Source organism: Sebastes fasciatus, chromosome 1 (genome assembly GCF_043250625.1).
Source record: "Sebastes fasciatus isolate fSebFas1 chromosome 1, fSebFas1.pri, whole genome shotgun sequence".
Classification (NCBI taxonomy): domain Eukaryota; kingdom Metazoa; phylum Chordata; class Actinopteri; order Perciformes; family Sebastidae; genus Sebastes; species Sebastes fasciatus.
Window position 1 is genome coordinate 11,154,196 of NC_133795.1, and position 20,769 is coordinate 11,174,964.

A 20,769-nucleotide genomic window follows, 5' to 3' on the forward strand; every position below is an offset into this window, starting at 1 on the left:
AAGGACACGGTGAAGACCTGAACACAACTTATACTCACAGACCCTCGATGGCCAAGCATCAGGGAGAAAAAACAACACTGAATTTGGCAAAAAAAAAAGAAAAAAAAAAAGAAGCCTATTAAGTATTTATGATTGTTAAAAATAAAAATAAAATTACACACTACAGAGAATTGTATTAAAAGTCCCTAAAACTAACAGGAAAACTCATCTCTGATGTAATATTCACAGGAAATAATCTGCTCAAAATTCATCCATATTGCTCATTTTACACGAACTTCCTGCAGTTATTGCGTTCACAATCAGTTGTTCTGTACTGTTATTGTTATGCATTGAATATATTAAGAAATATCTATATAGGTCAAAAGGGGTCCCTTAAGGAAAAAGGTTGGGAACCTCTGGTCTATGTATCGGTGAATTGTGTGAAAAAAAAGAAATGGCAAAACAAAATGTACAAAAGAACCGTACAGAATCACACGGCGCCATCACATTTCAGATATCTAATATTTATTTTTTGATATGTTGCACTATACACAGAACTTTGACACTGTTAAAATCTAAATGGAACCAGTTCACAATCATCATAATAAGCACCTGACAAATAATAATAATAAAAAAGCATCTGTCTGCGTATTAATTATTTCCCATTCTTGACAAATAAATTAAAAACACACAACTGCAAAATAAATAGCTTCTGTTACAATGCATTACTTTAGACTCTGAACTCTTAGTGAAGCTGCGTGAGATGACTTTGGCCGGGAGCGGTGCACGCGGCACAACTGCGACGGCCTGCGTGTGAATCAATTAGGATGATGTGAATGTTAGGAAACAAAAATCAGCACCGTAGTCAATTACAGTCAGTCGCTCAGTGTTAATGTTAACTGTACACAGCTACTGGTCCAACATCAGCCAGTAGCTGCATTAGTGACATATCAACTGAAATACTGCTCTATTCGTGTATTTTTTTTTTCTACTTAATGCAATTCATTTTATTATCTACACACTTGGCACCTTATTTGCAAATGAAATGTAACCTTTTCTTTATTTTTGTAACTCAAATGCAAATGCATTGAGGCTCTATTATCAGGTATATCATTAATAAGAGAAAGGAGATGCCCTCTTACAGGTTTTTCTCGCTTTTAGTTCTGTTTACTCTCCACATACGGCACTATTCATTCCTTTGACCAGAGCAAAAACTTCCTTTCTTCACCATGGTTACATGTATTCTTGCGGATCTCTCACCTCTCCAGACAAAACCAGCTCTAAGAGATGCAGTCATTACACTCTGCATCGACAACATGACTTTTGCTGTGGTCCTTTCTGTACGGATTTTCATTCAAATGTGAAACTTCCAAGTTGTAAATGTGCTAACAAAATCAGCAGAGCGTCAGTTGTGAAAGAAGAATGTAATGTTTCCCCAAAAACACTGCAACACATCCATCAAGATAGACTTGTTCACAGATGCACACAGTATTTCAGAAGTTCAGAATTTCACATCCTGATCTCAAATCCCTCGTTCATGAGTCAACAGAATATCCTGAATGGTACCATGAGGGAGTAAGTAGTGCACACATACTTAGAACTGTAGTTATATTAACTGACATAAGAGCTTATCTAGGTTTAAGTTATGTTAAATAGAAAACGTTTTTCAGGTGTCATTCTGGTCAAAGTTGTTTTGGGAAACCTGATCTTCCACCGTCATTTGTTTCAGATTCACATGCAAGTGTCTTTTTTTAATCATCTACTAGAGAACAGCTGATGTCTGTAGGGCTCTAGGGATGTCTTTAGCGTGATGTAAACATGACAAATAAACAGTATGCACTTCCTAACAGCAAGGACTACTTCCTTTTCAACATCATGGGAAACATCCAGTGGCATATAAAGCATCGACAATACACAGCTGTGTCCGGTGCTACATATACAGTCCCCAAATCAGATCAGACAAATGAGATTATATTAAAACTCAAGGTGAATATGCGCAAATACACTTAGAAAAAAAAACTTGTCATTTTTAAATTAACAAAAAGAAAATCCCATTTCATTTCCATCTAGGCGATATGGAATCACTTTATAGACATTCTTCAGAACAGGTACAGACAAAAGTGTACAACTTTCTATGTATTTGCACATATTCTAAGCCTCATATTATTATTATTTTGTAAGCACATTCACTGGTGGTGACTGCCTTTGTGCTCCTCTTACGTCGGGACTAACGTGGACAAACACAAAGGAAGTATACGCACTAACTCATGAGCTGTTTCTGATATTACAGCGGGTGAACCTAAATATTCCTAACTTGATGTTTTTAAACATCACATAATGTCTCATCGGCACAAGGATGTGTTTAGAGGTCGATAAAAACCAATAAATCATCTGCACGAGCTGGTCATTAGGACACAGTGTTAACAGGCAACATGCTATTTTGTTTTCAGCTTCTTTTAAATAAATGAATATGAAACAGTTAAGCAGCACAACCTCGGTGTAACAGACAAACTTGGAAAAGAAATGACTCCCATAGTGTAAGCGTTAGTGCTTCAGCACTACTTTCTTGGACATATTTAGACACATACGCACGTCATTTTTGACACTTATATACACAGGAAGACGAAGCAGACTGGCTGAAAGAAATGAGAAAGAGAAAAAAAAAACAATGGCCACTACAAAACTTCCTATCTCTTCTTGTTCATTGAATCCGACGCCGTTAATGACACACTAGTAGAAGAAGGAGACTCCACTGTCACGGTAATGACACCATTTCAGCTATTTATTCGAGTTCCCGTTGACCGATTTCCGTTCTTCCACGATGACGCGCAATCCCTCGTGGTCCTCGTAAACCAAAATATCCACAAGCGTGAGACGGAAGTCAAACGAAGAAGAAGCAAAAGTAACATGTTTTCCTTAGAGGTAAAGTTTCTGCCATCGGTCGAGCAACAATGCAGAAGTAAGATGCACAGATCCAACCATAGGAGGAACGTGCATGGATACTGTACATATTGACTCTTTTCTCAAGACTTGATCTCCATTTCTTAATTTAGCATTTAGAAACCCTTGTTTTCCCTTTGTGCCATTGCCAGCCGATAGTTTTTCCTCCTTGCTGCCTCTCTGGTCAGTAGTTGGCCTCAATGCAGGTGGCAGGCAGGAGGATTTCTTTTTTTTGTGTGTGGGGGGGCGGGGGGGGGGTGGTGCTACTGGATTTGACAGGCTGTGGAGGAAGCAGCCTGGCAGCACATGCAGGTGGGGTTGACTGCTTTGGGGGGGATCAGATCCAGGTCCTCGTCGTCCGGGATCTCGTCGAGCCGGTACCCATCCTTCAGGAGCTGGATGTTCAGGTCCTGGTTGATCTGCTGCGGAGGTAAAAGAGAGGAGACACAGTATCAGCAGAGCTTCATGACAATTTTGACAAATCCTTCCAGCTACGAACGACCTTGTTAGTTGAATTAGTCCCTATGTTGATTCTAAAAATCGCACTATAGACGTTGAAAAACATGGTGATCCAAATGGATTAGATTGTACAGAAACAGAAGGCAGCAACATATAAAGTGCAGGCAGGGGATCGGCGGCAAAACAAATAGAAATATTTCTAGTCTAAGAGGAAGAAATGAAGAGGAATTTGGATGAGAATTATGGAATAAATCACGACAGATGACGGACTATGAATCCTTTAATGGGTGCACATATACCTGGTGTGACAATGGAACTGGGTGATCAGGTTGTGATGTTTGTGGGTTCACCAAATGACGCTGTGAAACAGTATAATGCGTGCATAGATACCTGGTCCCTCAGACATCTCACCTCGGCTGAGGAGTATCCTGATGAGGAGTATCTGGACATGTCGAAGTCATCGTCACTGAAAGACAGGAGAGGTCAGCAGTTAGACACAAGCGCCTCAAAAGAGTCAGAATTAGTATCGACCCACATCTATGGGGCTTACAGCGACCGATAACGCCTATTTAATAGCCTGACAACATTCTAATCGGCTGACTCCAGAGAGTCAGACTTTTACAGACCGGTTAAAATCGAAGCAGCAGAGGTCGGGATATCCTGACTTTTAGTCCACGTACAGGTCAAGCCTAAAAAAAAAAAAAAAAGCTGGATCCTACATTTCCCATAATGCAACTCTGTGAGCTCTTTCGTAATATGCTTCCTGCCTGGTAAATGTCCACGTCTTTCAAACTCTGTGGTCCCGGTTTGTAATGCAGACTTTCTGTTTTAAATTTGTAGTCTCTATCGGGGTTATTTTTTTATTTATCTTTTTTTTCTGGTTTCATAGCAGTGATTTAAAAATATATATATATTGAAAAAACATTCAAATGTACAAACATGTACTCAACATAATGTTACAGAGACACAAGGATATTAATTTAAAGAAATAAATCAAAATAATAATGATAATTTAAAAAAATAGAATTTTAAATAAACTTTTAAAAATTATAAGGAGAAAAAAAAACATACATTCTTCTTCTTTAAATCTATTTTATTTATTTATTTAATCTATTATTTTCTTATATATGAAAAATCTCCACCAGAGCCACAGAAGGCATTATACAGTACAACTGTTTTCACAGGCTGAGTAGTAGTACACCTCATGTCCCTTTAAAAAGACAATTTGCTGCAGTCTTTTGATTCCTATGGAAAAAATTGGCTTTATTAATGATATACTGTAGCACATGTTCAACAACATACAGGACACTAACAACCTTTTTTTTTTTTACATAAAATGTGACCTATCTAAGGAGTAGTGATATCATACTAATGCAGCGAACAGGCTTTTTCCTCCAAATGAGTCTCCCTTTCATACACTGTAAACAAACAGAACAGAGCGACATTGTGCAAAGGGCTCTGCACGTGAATCTGAAATGTGGACAATAAACAAACGGGCGTCCTGTGTGGCTGTGTGAGTCAGAAAGCTTGTCAGAGGGTGTGTGTATGATGCAATACATGATGTAAGCGTGGTTGGTGCTCGTTTCACATGAGAGTTTCCCTCTTGTCGCAGCATACGGAGGGCACAAAGGGTGGGACTCATCTGTGTCAAATGCAGACCTGCTGGTACTGTACAGGGTGGGAGCGAACGCTCGCTCTGAGCCGCTTTTCCCCGTCCAAATCCTCCTCACCCCGCTATCCTCTAATCCTGCGCCCTGGGAGAGGCTTTGTCCCTTTTTAGGATCCCTTCTGTTAAGAACTCTCTCAAGTTGCTCTATGGATTAATGCAGCATCATGACAGAATGAGACCTACAAAAACTTTTAGGTCGACCTCTTCTAACCGTGCCATGTTTTAGTGTAAATAATATACATACCTGTCAGTGTCCAGTGCTACCAGGGGCTTCTCATCTGGGCTCTGGTCTAAAGAGGAGTAGCCTTTGTTTGGCACCACCAACCTGAAGATGAGCACAGAGAACGAGGCAGAACACAAAGACGACACGCAGAAGAAAGAAGAAGAAGAAACTTGAACAACAAAGGTCTTTTACAATTTTAGCCGAGCAGTACAATGCGTTCTCTCTGAAACACCCACTCCAAACATTTCCAATCATGTAAGACAGGAACAGGATAATTGTCTGGCATCCTTCTTACAGGCCACAAGGACACAAAAATTGGGGCTAATCTGTAGCGTTCAGACTGCAGGCGTTTCTAGATTATCTTTCCCCCTCGGAGACTCGGAGTCCCGACCAGTCGGTATAGCCTTTCTTATATTTCCACTAATCCACCAGGGAGTGGGATTAGACAGATGAGCCAGTAGTCAATGTTGTGGGTTGTACCGGGTTCATGCTCTAACTCTTTTATCACCATTCGCACTCACAAAAACATCCCCTTCTCTAAAAATCTTTGTTGTGACATTAAGAAGTTTGATGGCGTCCCCCAGCAGCAAATAACGCCTTCAGTAGCACGCCGAGCAGAGAGGATACACAAACATATTGCTTGAGATGCTAATTGATGCAAAGTGTAACATTTGTGGTGGAGTTGGGTCAACATAACAGGAAACAAAGTAGGCAGTGGGAGCTGTTTTACCTTGTCCTGGCATTCTTCTTAGGTTGTTGATTGACGGGACTTCCCACGGTGCCATTCTTCACTGATCCCTTCCTGGCGAGGTCCCTCTGTTTCTCTGGGCAACCACAGGGTGTGATGTCATCAGTAGAAGCATCAATAAACTTCAATTTCATTACCGTCAGTTGCAGATTTATATGATTTTGTTTGTTGAAAATAGTAATCAAATGTGTTCAAAACGAAAACAGGCTTTTAGTGATTGGATCTGCTAAACAGCATAAAGCCTTTATACAGTAGCCAGCAAAGGCAGGACCTTTAATTCAATTTAGGGGGAGACACCCCAGGCAAATAGTTTTTTATACACTTGTCAATACAATCTTTTAGCTATTTTGCTTCCATGTCTTTTTTCAGTGGAAAGCAAAATACACATTTAGGTGTTAATTTAACTAAATTTTGTCTGGTTGCGTCTGTAGATTTCTCCTAAATTCACCAACAGTTACCATTAGATAATTTCTCATTTACATATTTAAATATAACATTTCAGAAAACTGGTAAAACTTCTGTTGACAGTATTTTCTGATTTATGGAGTGATAAAAAAGAGATATTCAAAATTCTGTCTGTGTTAACCTTTGACTCTAGTACGTCAACAAAATGAAACAAGAATTTTGAACCTGGCTTTAGCCAATGATCAGATTTCCGTCCTGGAAATGTATGCAAATTAGCACATATTTAACAAGAAAATGCCTCATTTGCATATTTATCCAATTGCCTTATTTGCCTTAATATAAGTAATCAACTGGGGAAGCTTCATGGTGATATCTATTAGTTTCATTTTTACCCTATTTACCTATGTCTCCCCTTAAATGTGCTTTAGAGCAGTAGTTCTCAACCTTTTTCATGTCAAGGAACCTGAATTGATACAAATTAGGTCACAGCCCCCAGTTGATAATATTTGCTTCACGGACCTCCATAAAAAAAAGGTTGGTTGTTATGATTAGTTGTCAACTACAGTTGAGGAGATAACTGCGGAGGAAGTGAAACCTATGATCAGAATAGTCACTGACTCTTACTCACGAAGAGTGAGTGATTAACCCCATTTTTTTGGGGACCCCCTGGAACTCCTTCAAGGACCCCTGGGGGTCCCCATACCCCTGGTTGAGAACCACTGTTTTAGAGGATGTCATCCTTTGACAAAACTGAACATTTTGGAGATATTTACTGGTGTTTCAGTTTCAGGAAACAATTATTTTTCAGCAAGTTTATTTTTGGAACAGAGCCTTTAGGATTAAATAAAATGAGGAATGCTGAGTTTGACAGAGGCTTTCGCAGTGTTGTGGCGGCACAATAACGGAGGAAGCTCAGAGATGGTCTGGCACCTCTGACAGCAGAAGTAAATTGCGATGCTGGGGAATATAATTTCACTGACATACAATGCTCTTTGTAAATATGCTCCTTGTACTGGATATGAACTGAACAGAATGTTTGTGCTTATTTTGCCCTTTCATGATGCCCTAACACAAATCTACATACAGCAGCAGCCCATGGCCGCATTTAGTTCACAAATGTGTTAAAGGAACAGTTTGTAACATTTCTGGGGATCTATAAGCAGAAATGGAATATAATATTCATAATGTTTCATTATAAGCCAACTGTTGAAACTTGATTATAAAATGTGAAGTCATGTATTGATTTGATACCTATTTGGACTTGCAGTGGTGAGGGCTTGTAGTTCATGGCCACGGTCTCTCCCTTGGTGTCAGGGTCCGCCTCTGAGGTGGAGGATTCTGCTGGGTCCTAGAAAAATAAAAAGACGCAATGCAGAACACATTAGCTTTGATACAACTAAATAACAACCGTAGACAGTAAGAAGTGGACGTAGTCACAGTGATGTCACCCATTGGTTTGTGAATAAAACATTTTTAGGCAACCAAAATGTTACAATTAACTTTCATGAACTGAAAACACACTGTGAAAGAGTTAAAGTTCTTAGACGAAAACAGGGACAACTCCCAGACTGTGGTAGCGAATCACAAGGTGGCCACGCCCTAGAGCATACCCTACTTTATGGTCTATTTGACTCTAAATGGGACCATAATTTACTAAATGAACATCATGATATATTGAAGAAGACTTGAAACTAGCGATTGAGACCATAAACTCATATTTACAATGTTTACTGAGGTAATAATTCAAGTGAGAAGTAGGCTCATTTTCTCATAGACTTCTATACAATCAGACTTCTTTTTGCAACCAGAGTAGTCCCCCCCTTCTGGCTATTAGACAGAATGCAAGTTTAAAGGTCCCATATAATGCTCATTTTCAGGTTCATACTTGTATTTTGTGTTTCTACTAGAAAATGTTTACATGCTGTAATGTTAAAAAAAACCTTTATTTTCTTCATACTGTCAGCCTGAATATGCCTGTATTCACCCTCCGTCTGAAACGCTCCGTTTTAGTGCATTTTGACGAAATTGCAACAGAATTGCATTGCTAGGCAACAGCTTGGGTCCATGTGTACTTCCTGTCAGCTGATGACATTAACATACAATACAACCAGGAATAAACTGGGACACATTTAGAATGTTTACATTTAAAATTATGTCAAGGGTCTAAATATTGTATATTCGTGACATCACGAATGGGCAGAAATCATGACAGCTTGTTTCAAATGCAGTTTCTGAATACGGGCTGTGTGTATTTCCCTTTGGATTGAGTGTTTCGATACTTTCACAGTATTTATTTAGGACTTAAGCCTGCTTTATATTAAAAAAACATGAAAATCTCACTTTTTTTATAATATGGGACCTTTAAGGCATTTCAGCATTGGCTTCACTTTTCAGACACGGAGGTAGCCCACTGATAACAACACTAACAACTAACATGTGATATCTAATTTTATTACAATTTCATATATCTCAGATAAATATCCCAGGGTCCTGTCTCTTCACAAACTGCATTGTTTGCTAATTCAGTAGCTGACAGGAGATAAGCTGTTTTCTAGTAATACAATTCAAATCAACTTGTGTTTTACTTCCACTGGGCATCTGAAACTGAACACAGCCCTGAGGGCAAAATCCACTCCGTACTGAGAGCAACCCCCTGATTTATCACCAGGCTATAGCACCGGCCCACATAGCCCAGAAAATCAGCTCTTTTTTTAGAACCTGCTTGTGTCCAATACCCTGGCGAGATTTCCCAAGCCTATATGTGTGCTACTATAGCCGCCGCCTGGTCCGCAGCATCAATAGGCTTGAGTGTTCTGCCTATGTCGCTGGCTCCGTCTCTTTTATGTGTGAGCGGCGATGGCGTGGGGAGGAGGCCGTGGGAGAACAGAGGGGGCTGCTGTTGGAGCCACGGTTTCCCCGAATTGAGAGAGGGGAGCTGGGCTGCGCTTGGCCTGCTCTGCTGACAGAGCTCCACATTATGTTGATCCTACAGGCCTCCCCTTGTTGCTCTCTAAGGGTCTCCACAGGCCACATGGACGAAGGCTACCAGCCATTTGGCTCTCAATAAGTCTGTATTCTCTCCAGAGAAATGGCTGCTATATTTAAACCATCCTCCAAGCGATTAAATAACTGGAGCTGAAACTTCATATTCATATAGGCTCAGACCACTGCAGTATGCTACTTGTATAAATATATTTTAATAACGCAAAATAAAATATATAATCAAAGTGTTGGGTGTCAAAAAGACACATAACAACTCAGGCGTGTTTATACTTCATAAAAAAGTGTCTATAAAGATTGCAGGGGGATTGAGGGGGATTACAAAATAAATAGGTCTAGACACAGATATGACAAAATCTATTTCATCAAAACCCTTTCATGGTATTACTACAAAAATGCTATATGAATTTAGGCCAATTCCATGAGACCAATAGAGCTTATCTAATCTCACAGGGCCTGATAAAAAATTCATGGAGTATTTAGCAGGGACTGTGAGGAGCTTATTTTGCATATCAATTTTCATGTAACGCATTCAAAAACAAGCTGCCAACAACAAAAATGTGGTAAAGCAGCAAAACACAGCACGTTTATGTAGATACATGTAGTGTCTGGATAGTGCAAAGGCAAAATTAAGGCATGAATTGACATTATTATCATCAGAGCAAAAGGCTAATACTGTCTCCTTTATATGGTTCTCATTGTAATCATCTCTTATTGTGAAAGAAAAATATCCTCCTTCCATTTCCCCACTTTTTAAACTGCGATATACTACGGCCAAATACGCCTTCAATGCATCAAACAGTCTCCTTCTCATCTGGCGATGAAACGTTGTTCATTTAGCTGGAATAATTAATGAGAGCTGCAACAGTGACTACGGTATGCACACACTAGTAGGAGCAGTGAAAGCACAGCACACAGATGAGGCATTCCCACCGTAACAAGCACAAACACGAGCTCTCTCTGTTCTGTGACAGGCCCTTCCCTCGGATCATTACGGCTTACCCACAGGATCCTTTTTTCATTCTTGTTTTTCACACGTCCCTTCCACCACGGACAGATACTGTGATGAGGTAGGGTCACATTGTCTGTCAAGTAAACCCCCTTTGAAATGTTTCAGCAGAGCTGGCAGTGAATAATGAGAGGGATTCTGGCATTAAGCTGCCTGTGACAGAATTCACAGCCACTTCTTGAATATAAGACGCCTAAATTACTGATAGCAACTAGCGGGTAGCTCACAATAAACAAGTTTAAACTCATTTTAAAATAGAGCAGCTTACACTATATCAGTAAAGTTTGGCCTAAAGAAATGTTACCAAAAGTTCCCAAACCGAAATGCAATGCAAAATAAGTCCTTTATATTCATGTGGTATATTATTATTACCTTAATTTGCTGAAGAGTCAGTCACAACAGTTAGCTGAATAGGGTTGTAACAGTATGAGATTTTAACGGTATGATAACTGTCTCAGAAAATATCACGGTTTTATTATTATTATTATTACTATTATTATTGTTTGTTATTGTTGTTGTTGTTAATAATAATAATAAATAATTGCAATTATTATTATTGTTAGTTACAATGACCCTTAAAGGAATGAGAGCAGAATAATAAACCAGATAAAAAATATAGCATGCAACTATAATATGTTAAAACTAAAGCATGTTAGTTTAGATGTTAGCACTACTATAGCATGTAATTAGCTACTAAATGAAAAGTAACATCAGCTTTGAGCTTTTAAATGAATGTCCTATGATCATTGACAATTAACATATACTGTAAGTGCACAACAGTGCAGCCAGACTTCTCCAGACTATCTCACACACACACTTATGTCCGTTTTTTCAATACCGTAGATAAGCAAATGTAGACGGTATGATAAGCACCATCTTTCATACCACAGTATACATTGATATACCGTTACAACCCTATAGCTGAAGAAGGCCAAAGCCAGACAGGCCATACATTAAGAGCCTACACAGCAGTTCCTGTAAAACACACATGAGTGCTGACAGTCACTAACAAATGATTACGACCTGGCCTATGACATTTTGGGTGAAACATTTTTGATGTATTGAAAGTCAAAACGAGGCCAGTGACTCTGACCTTCAACATGCATTCACTTACACCTGCACTCACGCACAAAAAAACATGTGTACTCTCATACACATATAAATGAGATGACCTCTTGTAGTGCATCAGTTTCATCATCCTGTCCTCTCAGACTCCTTTACTGCCTCTGATGATGAAGAGCCACAAGGTTGCTGATGCAGCACAGACACCAAGCGATTGGTAGGATTATACATCACGGCCCCCGACTGTCCAATAGCAACGTGGGCTGATACATCAGGTGACCGTTGAAACAGTTGCATGTTATCCTTATGAACTGTCATAGTTAGATTTAGCCTATACTGTAAGCATTCTCAAATGTCCTTGTGTTTAATGATGGGCCAGTTTGTAAAAGACTAGTTATTGGGATATAATTTTTCACTCAAGAAACTAATTTCAGTTAAGGGCAGATTAAATATAATTTACAAGTTAACATTCACATTGAAACATCTTTGATAATCACATACAAACACGCACACATCTTGCCTATTATTGTTGTGTTTTGTTTTTTAATAGGTCTGTTTATTTAATTTTGTTTATTATTAGTAGTAGTAGTAGTAATAGTATTATTATTATTATTATTATTATTATTAATATTAATAATAATAATATTTTAATATGGGGATTATTTTATTATACTTGATATTATTGTTTGTTTCCTTAACAAAAAAAAGATGAAAAATGTCTTTCTGTACTTTTGTATACAAAAAACATTTTGTATTAATACTACTAACTAATAAACAAAGTGAAAAAAAAATCTTTCATAACAGAAAATAACTCTAAATTCTATGAAAAAGCATATTCCATTATGTGTAAGGATCATTGCATGGGTGGAATATGGTAATCAAAGATAATCCAAGGCACGCTGCAGGGTTTGTGCAAAACTAAAGTGCCTTTATTTTACATGACAATATGTATTTAAAATGACCAACGGGTTGTGACTGACATGGGTCTTCAGGGTCATTTTAAAAACAAATTGTCATGTAAAATAAAGGCATTGTAATTTTGCATAAAACCTACAGAGTGCCTTGGATTATATTTGAGGGAGACTTGCATTTTATATTTTTTTTTGCGACCATATTCCACCCATGCAATGAGCCCTTCACAAAATGGAATAAGCACAGCACACCTGACGGATCCAAAGAGCACCTGTACCGCATGTGATCAACACAAACACCCAGCGGCGCTTCGACTCCATTGTCTTCTATAAAAAGCTGTTTTATTTGTGTGAAATTCATTCTCAACAAGGAAACAGGTGCCAAGTGTATTCATGCGGTTTAGGAATCACAATGAAGTTATTAGCATTAAAATGCACGGCCGTGTGCGCCCCTGCTACTGTGGTTCTGACACAATCAGTCATGGTCTAAAATGTAAAGTGAGGGACTGTTTCAGAGGCTGGAAATGCAAAAGAGAGCAGGTAACATTTCCACAATGTTGTTCGACTATGGCATGATGATTACTAAATACTAGGGCTGTCAATGGATTCAAATATTTAATCGCGATTAATCGCATGATTGTCCAATTTGTGATTAATCACAAATTAATCGCACATTTTTTATCTGTTCAAAATGTACCTTAAAGGGAGATTTGTCAAGTATTTAATACTCTTACCAACATGACATGCTTTAAGCAGATGTAAGTATATACAGTATGTTGTGTTGGAAATCAATTAACAACACAAAACAATGACAAATATTGTCCAGAAACCCTCACAGGTACTGCCCTAACATACAAAATATGCTCAAATCATAACATGGTAAACTGCAGCCAAACAGGCAACAACAGCTGTCAGTGTGTCAGTGTGCTGACTTTATGTGATTATCATAAAGTGGGCATGTCTGTAAAGGGGAGACTCGTGGGTACCCATAGAACCCATTTTCATTCACATATCTTGAGGTCAGAGGTCAAGGGACCCCTTTGAAAATGGCCATGTCAGTTGTTCCTCGCCAAAATTTAGCATAACTTTGGAGTGTTATTTAACCTAGTATGATATGGTTGGTACCAAAGGATTCCTTAGGTTTTCTAGTTTCATATGATGCCAGTATCTTCACTCTAGCTAACAAATTGAAGTGTTATTATCGCGTTAACTTTGACAGCCCTAGTAATTACATGAGGTGATAAGGAAGAGTTTTAGGACACAAGCTGACCACCGACACACTGCAGCCACAATCCAAGCCTCTCTTATATTGGATTCAATCCCACAGAAATCTCACTGGATGAAACATGAGAGCAGACTGATCAAATCTTCATAAGGGGAAGGCAATCGCTGCTGCATAAAAAGGGAGACTTTCTGTACCAGAGAAAGTATGTTCTTCTGTGATTTCTGCTAGAGTTTTGTAGCCTCAGGGGTAGGAGGGCTGGTGCGATAATGAACAGTAGAACTTGAGGCTCTGCTTTTGCCTAAACCCCTCAGGCAAACACTACAAAATAAAAAGGGGACAGCTGTTTGAGACTGCTTTGTTTTAAGAGTGGTGAACAAGGCTGGTGTATTAAAGCTATCCTTGGTAATAATGACTGCATGCGGATATTTCTTAGGAAACCCAGGTGGTGTAGTGCAAGCGAGCTGTTCTATTATGCAGGTGTCAACACTTTCCAGGCTCTGCTGAGAAACCAGATGTATAAATGTATATGTCGGCTAAATGATTCTCAGAACGCCATTATTACATGCTACTGTTAAATCCTTGTTTTAGTGTTATACGATACCAGTCACCCCTGTGGAAACATTGGTATAACTGTCTTTTATAAAAAGTGGCAGTTTCTATTTTAATGTATGTATTGTTGTTTGTGTTGTATGTTTTTTTTAATGCACTTCGAGTCTGTCAATAAAGATGAATTGAATAAGCTGAAGTGCTGAAATAAAATCTCAACTCAGAATGAAATGTAGGGAATAAGAGCAGTAAGTTATTGGTGGCCATGATTTATCATTTCAGATCTTGTCCAGTGTGCAGGTTGGGCCCATATTATAATAGCATTCAAACACAGGGATATTATTGCCTCCAATTGTGTTATAAAGAGTGCGATCAAGCACAAAATGACTGTTGGAGTATATCTATTCTAATTTTACAGGCAGGTCTGTGTCCTATAATAAAACCTGGAGAAGGAGAGACTACTCTCTTTCTATATAGGCCTGCTCGGGCTAACCATCCTGTAGTCTTTCCAAGATAACAGACGATCAATCACTACGCCCCAAATATTTATATGAAAATACCTGCTGGATTTTTTTCGTTATGAAAACAATAGGAACTTTATGGGAGTCAGATGGTGAACCAAATACAATTTCTTCCGTTTTCTATGTTATAATGGCATTCAAACACAGAGCTATATAGTCTCCCATTATGTTATAAAGAGTGCGATCAAGCACAAAATGACTGGCTGCTGTTGGAGTATTCTAACACACAAATACCCCACACCTCACCTCCATAGGACACACAGTACACCTGAACTGAATGGACTGTAATGCTGTTCAATATGCTGCCTTCCACTGTGTAATTGTAAAAAATATTTTTATGAGGGTTACAAGTTCTTTTAACATGGTCATGAGCACTTATACTGTATATTTGTATTCTGGGGGTATTGTTCTTATGCAGAGGGTAGTTTAGTTTATTTATTGACTACACTGAGGGCGTTTTATTTTTTAATAATTTATTTATTGTGTTGAGTTGAATGTGCTACTTATTTTGTACCGTAATTACCGTGTGCATTTTCTACCTTTTTTATTTTCTTAAAGCTGACTCGGTGTAAACTGCTCAGAATTCCAATGTACTTATAGGTGCAAATGGCAAATAAAACTCTTGAATCTTAATTGTACTGGCAGGTCTGTGTCCTATAATAAAACCTGGAGAAGGAGAGACTACTCTCTTATACTATAGGCCTGCTCGGACTAGAACCATCCTGAGGGTTTGCAGTCTGCAGCATCAGATCCTGTTCAAGCCATCATTTGGGCTCCTACAGCTCTGACTGGCTACTGTTGGAGTATTATAATTTTACAGGCAGGTCTGTGTCCTATAATAAAACCTGGAGATGGAGAGACTATACTCTCTTACTACAGTATATAGGCCTGCTAGGGCTAGAACCATCCTAAGGGTTTGCAGTCTGCAGCATTATATGAAAATACCTGCTGGATTGTTTTCGTTATGAATAACAATAGGAACTTTATGAGAGTCAGATGGTGAACCAAATACAATTTCTTCTGTTTTCTATATTATACTGGCATTCAAACACAGAGATATATAGCCTCCCATTATGTTATAAAGAGTGCGATCAAGCACAAAATGACTGGCTGCTGTTGGAGTATTTTAATTGTACAGGCAGGTCTGTGTCCTATAATAAAACCTGGAGAAGGAGATACTATTACTCTCTTACTATATAGGCCTGCTTGAGCTAGAACCATCCTGAGGGTTTGCAGTCTGCAGCATCAGATCCTCCATCAGATCAGCTCCTACAGCAATCCCAACCCAAATAACACGTCACCACATGACGAAATGTAAAACAGTGTGAGCTATTGATGTAAACAAGCGCATACTGACGTGGATTTTTTCTTTCTAATCTAAAATTTTAGCCAAATGCGTAGTTTAATTCCTATAATACAATAAAGTGAAGGCTTGTTTATTAGTATTACATGTATTATGCATGTAATCACTCTGTGTAGAGAGCGATATATAACGTTATATAGCTGCTATCCTTTCATCTATCTATAGATAATCAATCTACACACCCATCCACAAAGCTCCTGTTTGTGCCAAAGCTATCTGTTAGCTCTCACACGCAGATTATGTCACACAGCTGTCACGATAAAACCCACAATAGCGAGACAAAAACACCGTTTAGCATCCAGTATGTGTGTGTTTGTGTGTCTCCTCCTCTCTTACCAGCGGCTGAGTCTCTCCGTTGACTGGAGGAACCTGGAACCGGTCGATCTCTTCCATCATTTTGGACATAAAGTGTGTGACAGAAAACGATATACAGCAGTCAAGATTAAAACGGTGTAACTTGTGTTGTGTCTAATACTAACTATCCCGGTTGGTGATGCTCGGTTGTAGCGGATCTCCTTGGTTTTTCAGCATGATAGCAGCTCGTTTTCCTCCATCCTGACAGAACAGAGGTGACTCGACAGCAAAACAGCAGCTACCGCCCAGTTTCCGGGTCTGGAGAATATTCATGATGACGTCTGACCAGTCAGAGAGGAGATCATACTGGAATGCGTAGGAGGAGTAAAATCATGCATTGATGGTTAATTAAAACATCGAATTGAAACATTTTGTAGATTATCTAGCTCTATATTTATATAATACTGCATTTTTTTATTGATTTTTTCCCCCCACCCTACCTTACAGATATTTTATTTTCTAATCTTTAATGTTTTTATGTTTTTATAACTGTTTTAATTATGTCTTAATGTTCTTTTGCACTTTGTCGCAATGTTCTTGAATGTTTATGTAAAGTACTTTGAATTGCCCTGTTGCTAAAATGTGTTATACAAATAAAGCTGCCTTGCCTTGCCAATTGCCTCATATTGCACATGTGTTTGTCATTTCAGGGAACATATAGCCACCCTTTTTGACTACAGTAGGATAAGATAAGATAAGATAAGATAAGATAGAACTTTATTAATCCCGAAGGAAATTATTGTCCCAAAGATTGCTCAAAAATACAACTAAATTACAACAAGTTCAAGTGTATAAAATACAAGTGTATAAAATTAGAAAATACTATTTCTAGCACCAGTGCCAAATATAATAACAAGACACATTTTTTTTTTAAACAATATTTTTATTGAATTTACATATAGACATATATACATATATACACATACAGACAGACTAACAATATTAATAATTAAATTATACAATGAAATGTTTAGTCAGAATTTCAAAGAAAAAGAGACATGACATTTCATGTTTCACTTATCCAACAAAGAAAACAAAGAAAATAAAAGATAAGACAAAAAAAACAAAAAAACAACAACAACAACAATTTCAACAACAGCACTCAACAACACACAGCAGTTTCAATTTGACTGTGCTCCCTGACGTCCAAGAAACTCCAACAAAGGTTTCCAAATATTTTCAAATTCTGCTGCTTTTCCTCTGGTTATGTATGTAAGTCTCTCCAGTACAACAAAGTAAGACACATTTAGTAAAATGAGTAAATAAGATAAGATAAGTAAAATAAAATAAAAAAGGTAACGTAAACTAACAAACAGAAAAATAAGTAATATTGCACATGTTGGACATTAATATTGCACACAATGCAGTGATATAGTACATGAGAATGTAAAAAGTAGTATTGCACATGATATGTGTCTAGTAAGCATTTACTAATGGTGTTCATGTTAACTACGGTATCAATTTATACATTATTTAATGTTTTAAAAGACGTTATTAACATCAGTTAATACAGTAATAAGAATTAACTAACAGCAGCCAAGCCATTTCATTGAGAGAAAACAGTTTTTATAAATGTTTATTTACAATAACGGTACATTAATTAATCATTAATAAGCCTTAATTTTAACAGTTAATTAACAGTAACTAACGTGTCTAATAAGCATTTACTAATGGTCATGGTAACCACGGTCATGGTAACCAAGGTATTAATTCATATATTATTTACTGTTTGAAAGGACATTATTAGCTTTAGTTAATACACTAGTAAGCATTAAGTAACACAATAATAAGCATTAAGTAACTGTTAAAACATGTCTTTTGTTAAAATGTATTAAGGGTTTACATGCTAATGAATTAAAATATCTAATTGACACATGTAGATCAATAGATAGATAGATAGATAGATAGATAGATAGATAGATAGATAGATAGATAGATAGATAGATAGATAGATAGATAGATAGTAACTTTATTGATCCCGAGGGAAATTCAGGTTTCCGGCATCCCAGTTCCATAGTGCAAAACATGTTAGTAAAAAGGCAGTAAAAAGTTAGTAGTGCAAAGTAGAAAGTACAAAAAAATATACCAGATTTTGGAAAACCAAAACTAATAGAAGACACTTCTGATCAGGCACAAATCTCACCATTGTGTGACTTATTGTCTACACAAATATAACCTGGTAGTTAATGTCATGATTCAGGGAGTTTATTAAGACATTTCAAATAACTTATTTGCTAATTATTATCTATTTATCAGCAGACATGGAAATAAAGTCAATCAATTAACTTTGTATTCTTTTCCTGTAAATGTATTAAATAAATTACCAGATATTGAGAAATAGTGGAATATAATCATTAAATAATGTTTATAACAAAGTCGTTTTCAATCAATTTTGAGGTAAATATTGGGGTAATTTGGCAGTAATTCCAAAGAAATTTCAAATAGGTTACTTGCTAATTATCACCTAATTACCATGGAATTTGTGGACCTGTAAAATGAAGTGTTATAATATATTTAATTTAGGCTTTAGAATTGCTTATAAAAAATAATATTTCTTAATATAAAGAAAACCTGTCCGCCATGGTGGCAGGTGACCTGACATTTTCACCTGCCACAGCCAACATTTACCCTGTTATTTGGCAGGAGGCATGCAGGTGCTAATCTCATTCTCTGGATACAACATATTATTATTTTTTAGACAATTAGCACTTTAAAACATGGTTTCAAATGTTAAAAAGTTAGATTTGTTGCTTTCAAAACTTATAAAATATTGTCATGGGCTGATACAGTTAAAATGTTGGTGCAATAAACAGTAATTCACAACTTGGATATTTAGAACCCGACGTTTGTATGGAAAGCCATTTGAGCATTTATTCCATATCCTGTCCTCCACTAGTTCGGTCTTTGTCAGCACTAGTTGGACATTTGATTGCACTAGTTGGCCATTTTGTCTTACTAGTTGAACAAAAACTCCTACTAGTCAATGTTTTTCAGCAACTAGTGGCACTTTTATCCAACTAGTTCCAACAGAAGCCTTACTAGTGAGACTGTGCACCACACTTGTAGGACCAAAGCCCAACTAGTCAGCTTTTTGACGCACTAGTAGACCTCTGGACCGAACTAGTAACGCTGACAGTCTTACTAGTTAACTAGTAAGCTGCAAAAGCTTTGACATGTTAACTAGTAAAGGACATATTCACCTCACTAGTTAACTAGTGACCTACAATTTCCTGCACTAGTTAACTAGTGAGGGCCAAAATGCTCACTAGTTAACTAGTGAAGGCCAAAATGTCCACTAGTTAACTACTGAAAGCCTTTTTGACCTTACTAGTTAAATAGTGCAGCTCAAATTTCCACTAGTTAACTACACTGTAACAAAAAAAAGTGTAAAATAACGGAAATTTTCCGGCAGTAGGGGCATAAGAAAATGTCTGTTAAAAAACGGAAAAATACTGTCCGTTAATTAACATAAATAAACTGTAAAAAAAACAACAGTAATTATCTTTATATAATTAGCCTTTATTACTGTAATTTTACAAGAAATATTTTACTTTTAACCAATATTTATTGTTAGAATAGTCATACACTGTAAAACTAAGACCATTTACATATAATCACAAATGAAACATGTAATTTTGCAAAAGCTTTGACATGTCAACTGGTAAAGGACATATTCAACTCACTAGTTAACTAGTGACCTACAATTTCCTGCACTAGTTAACTAGTGATGGCCAAAATGTCCACTAGTTAACTACTGAGAGCCTTTTTGACCTTAGTTAACTAGTGCAGCTCACAATGCTCACTAGTTAACTAGTGAAGGCCGAAATGTCCACTAGTTAACTAGTGAAAGTCTTTTTGACCTTACTAGTTAACTAGTGCCGCTCAAAATGTCCACAAGTTAACTAGTGAAAGCCTTTTTGACCTTACTAGTTAACTAGTGCCGCTCAAAATGTCCACTAGTTAACTAGTAAAAGCCTTTTTGACTTTAGTTAACTAGTGCAGCTCACAATGCTCACTAGTTAACTAGTGAAGGCCGAAATGTCCACTAGTTAACTACTGAAAGCCTTTTTGACTTTAGTTAACTAGTGCAGCTCACAATGCTAACTAGTTAACTAGTGAAGGCCGAAATGTCCACTAGTTAACTAGTGGAAGCCTTTTTGACCTTACTAGTTAACTAGTGCAGCTCAAAATGTCCACAAGTCAACTAGTGAAAGCCTTTTTGACCTACTAGTTAACTAGTGCAGCTCACAATGCTCACTAGTTAACTAGTGCCACTCAAAATGTCCACAAGTTAACTAGTGAAAGCCTTTTTTACCTTACTAGTTAACTAGTGCAGCTCAAAATGTCCACTAGTT

General features: G+C 37.5%; 1 protein-coding gene across 3 annotated transcripts; it reads right to left on the reverse strand.

The window, feature by feature from the left end:
- Positions 1–487: 487 nt before the first annotated feature.
- Positions 488–16,682, reverse strand: fam219aa (family with sequence similarity 219 member Aa). Of its 3 annotated transcripts, none has more exons than XM_074628906.1 (6): positions 16,397–16,682; positions 7,675–7,771; positions 6,001–6,094; positions 5,292–5,372; positions 3,790–3,844; positions 488–3,341 (listed from the first exon to the last, which is right to left on the reverse strand). In XM_074628906.1, exons 1-6 carry the CDS (start codon positions 16,463–16,465, stop codon positions 3,183–3,185), a joined length of 555 nt encoding a protein of 184 aa, XP_074485007.1. In that variant the 5' UTR covers positions 16,466–16,682; the 3' UTR covers positions 488–3,182. The 3 variants fall into 3 exon arrangements, with proteins under 3 accessions (XP_074485007.1, XP_074485000.1, XP_074485017.1); XM_074628899.1 differs by having other exon boundaries at positions 3,769–3,844; positions 16,397–16,681; XM_074628916.1 differs by lacking the exon at positions 16,397–16,682 and adding an exon at positions 15,891–15,984 and having other exon boundaries at positions 3,769–3,844.
- Positions 16,683–20,769: the final 4,087 nt, after the last annotated feature.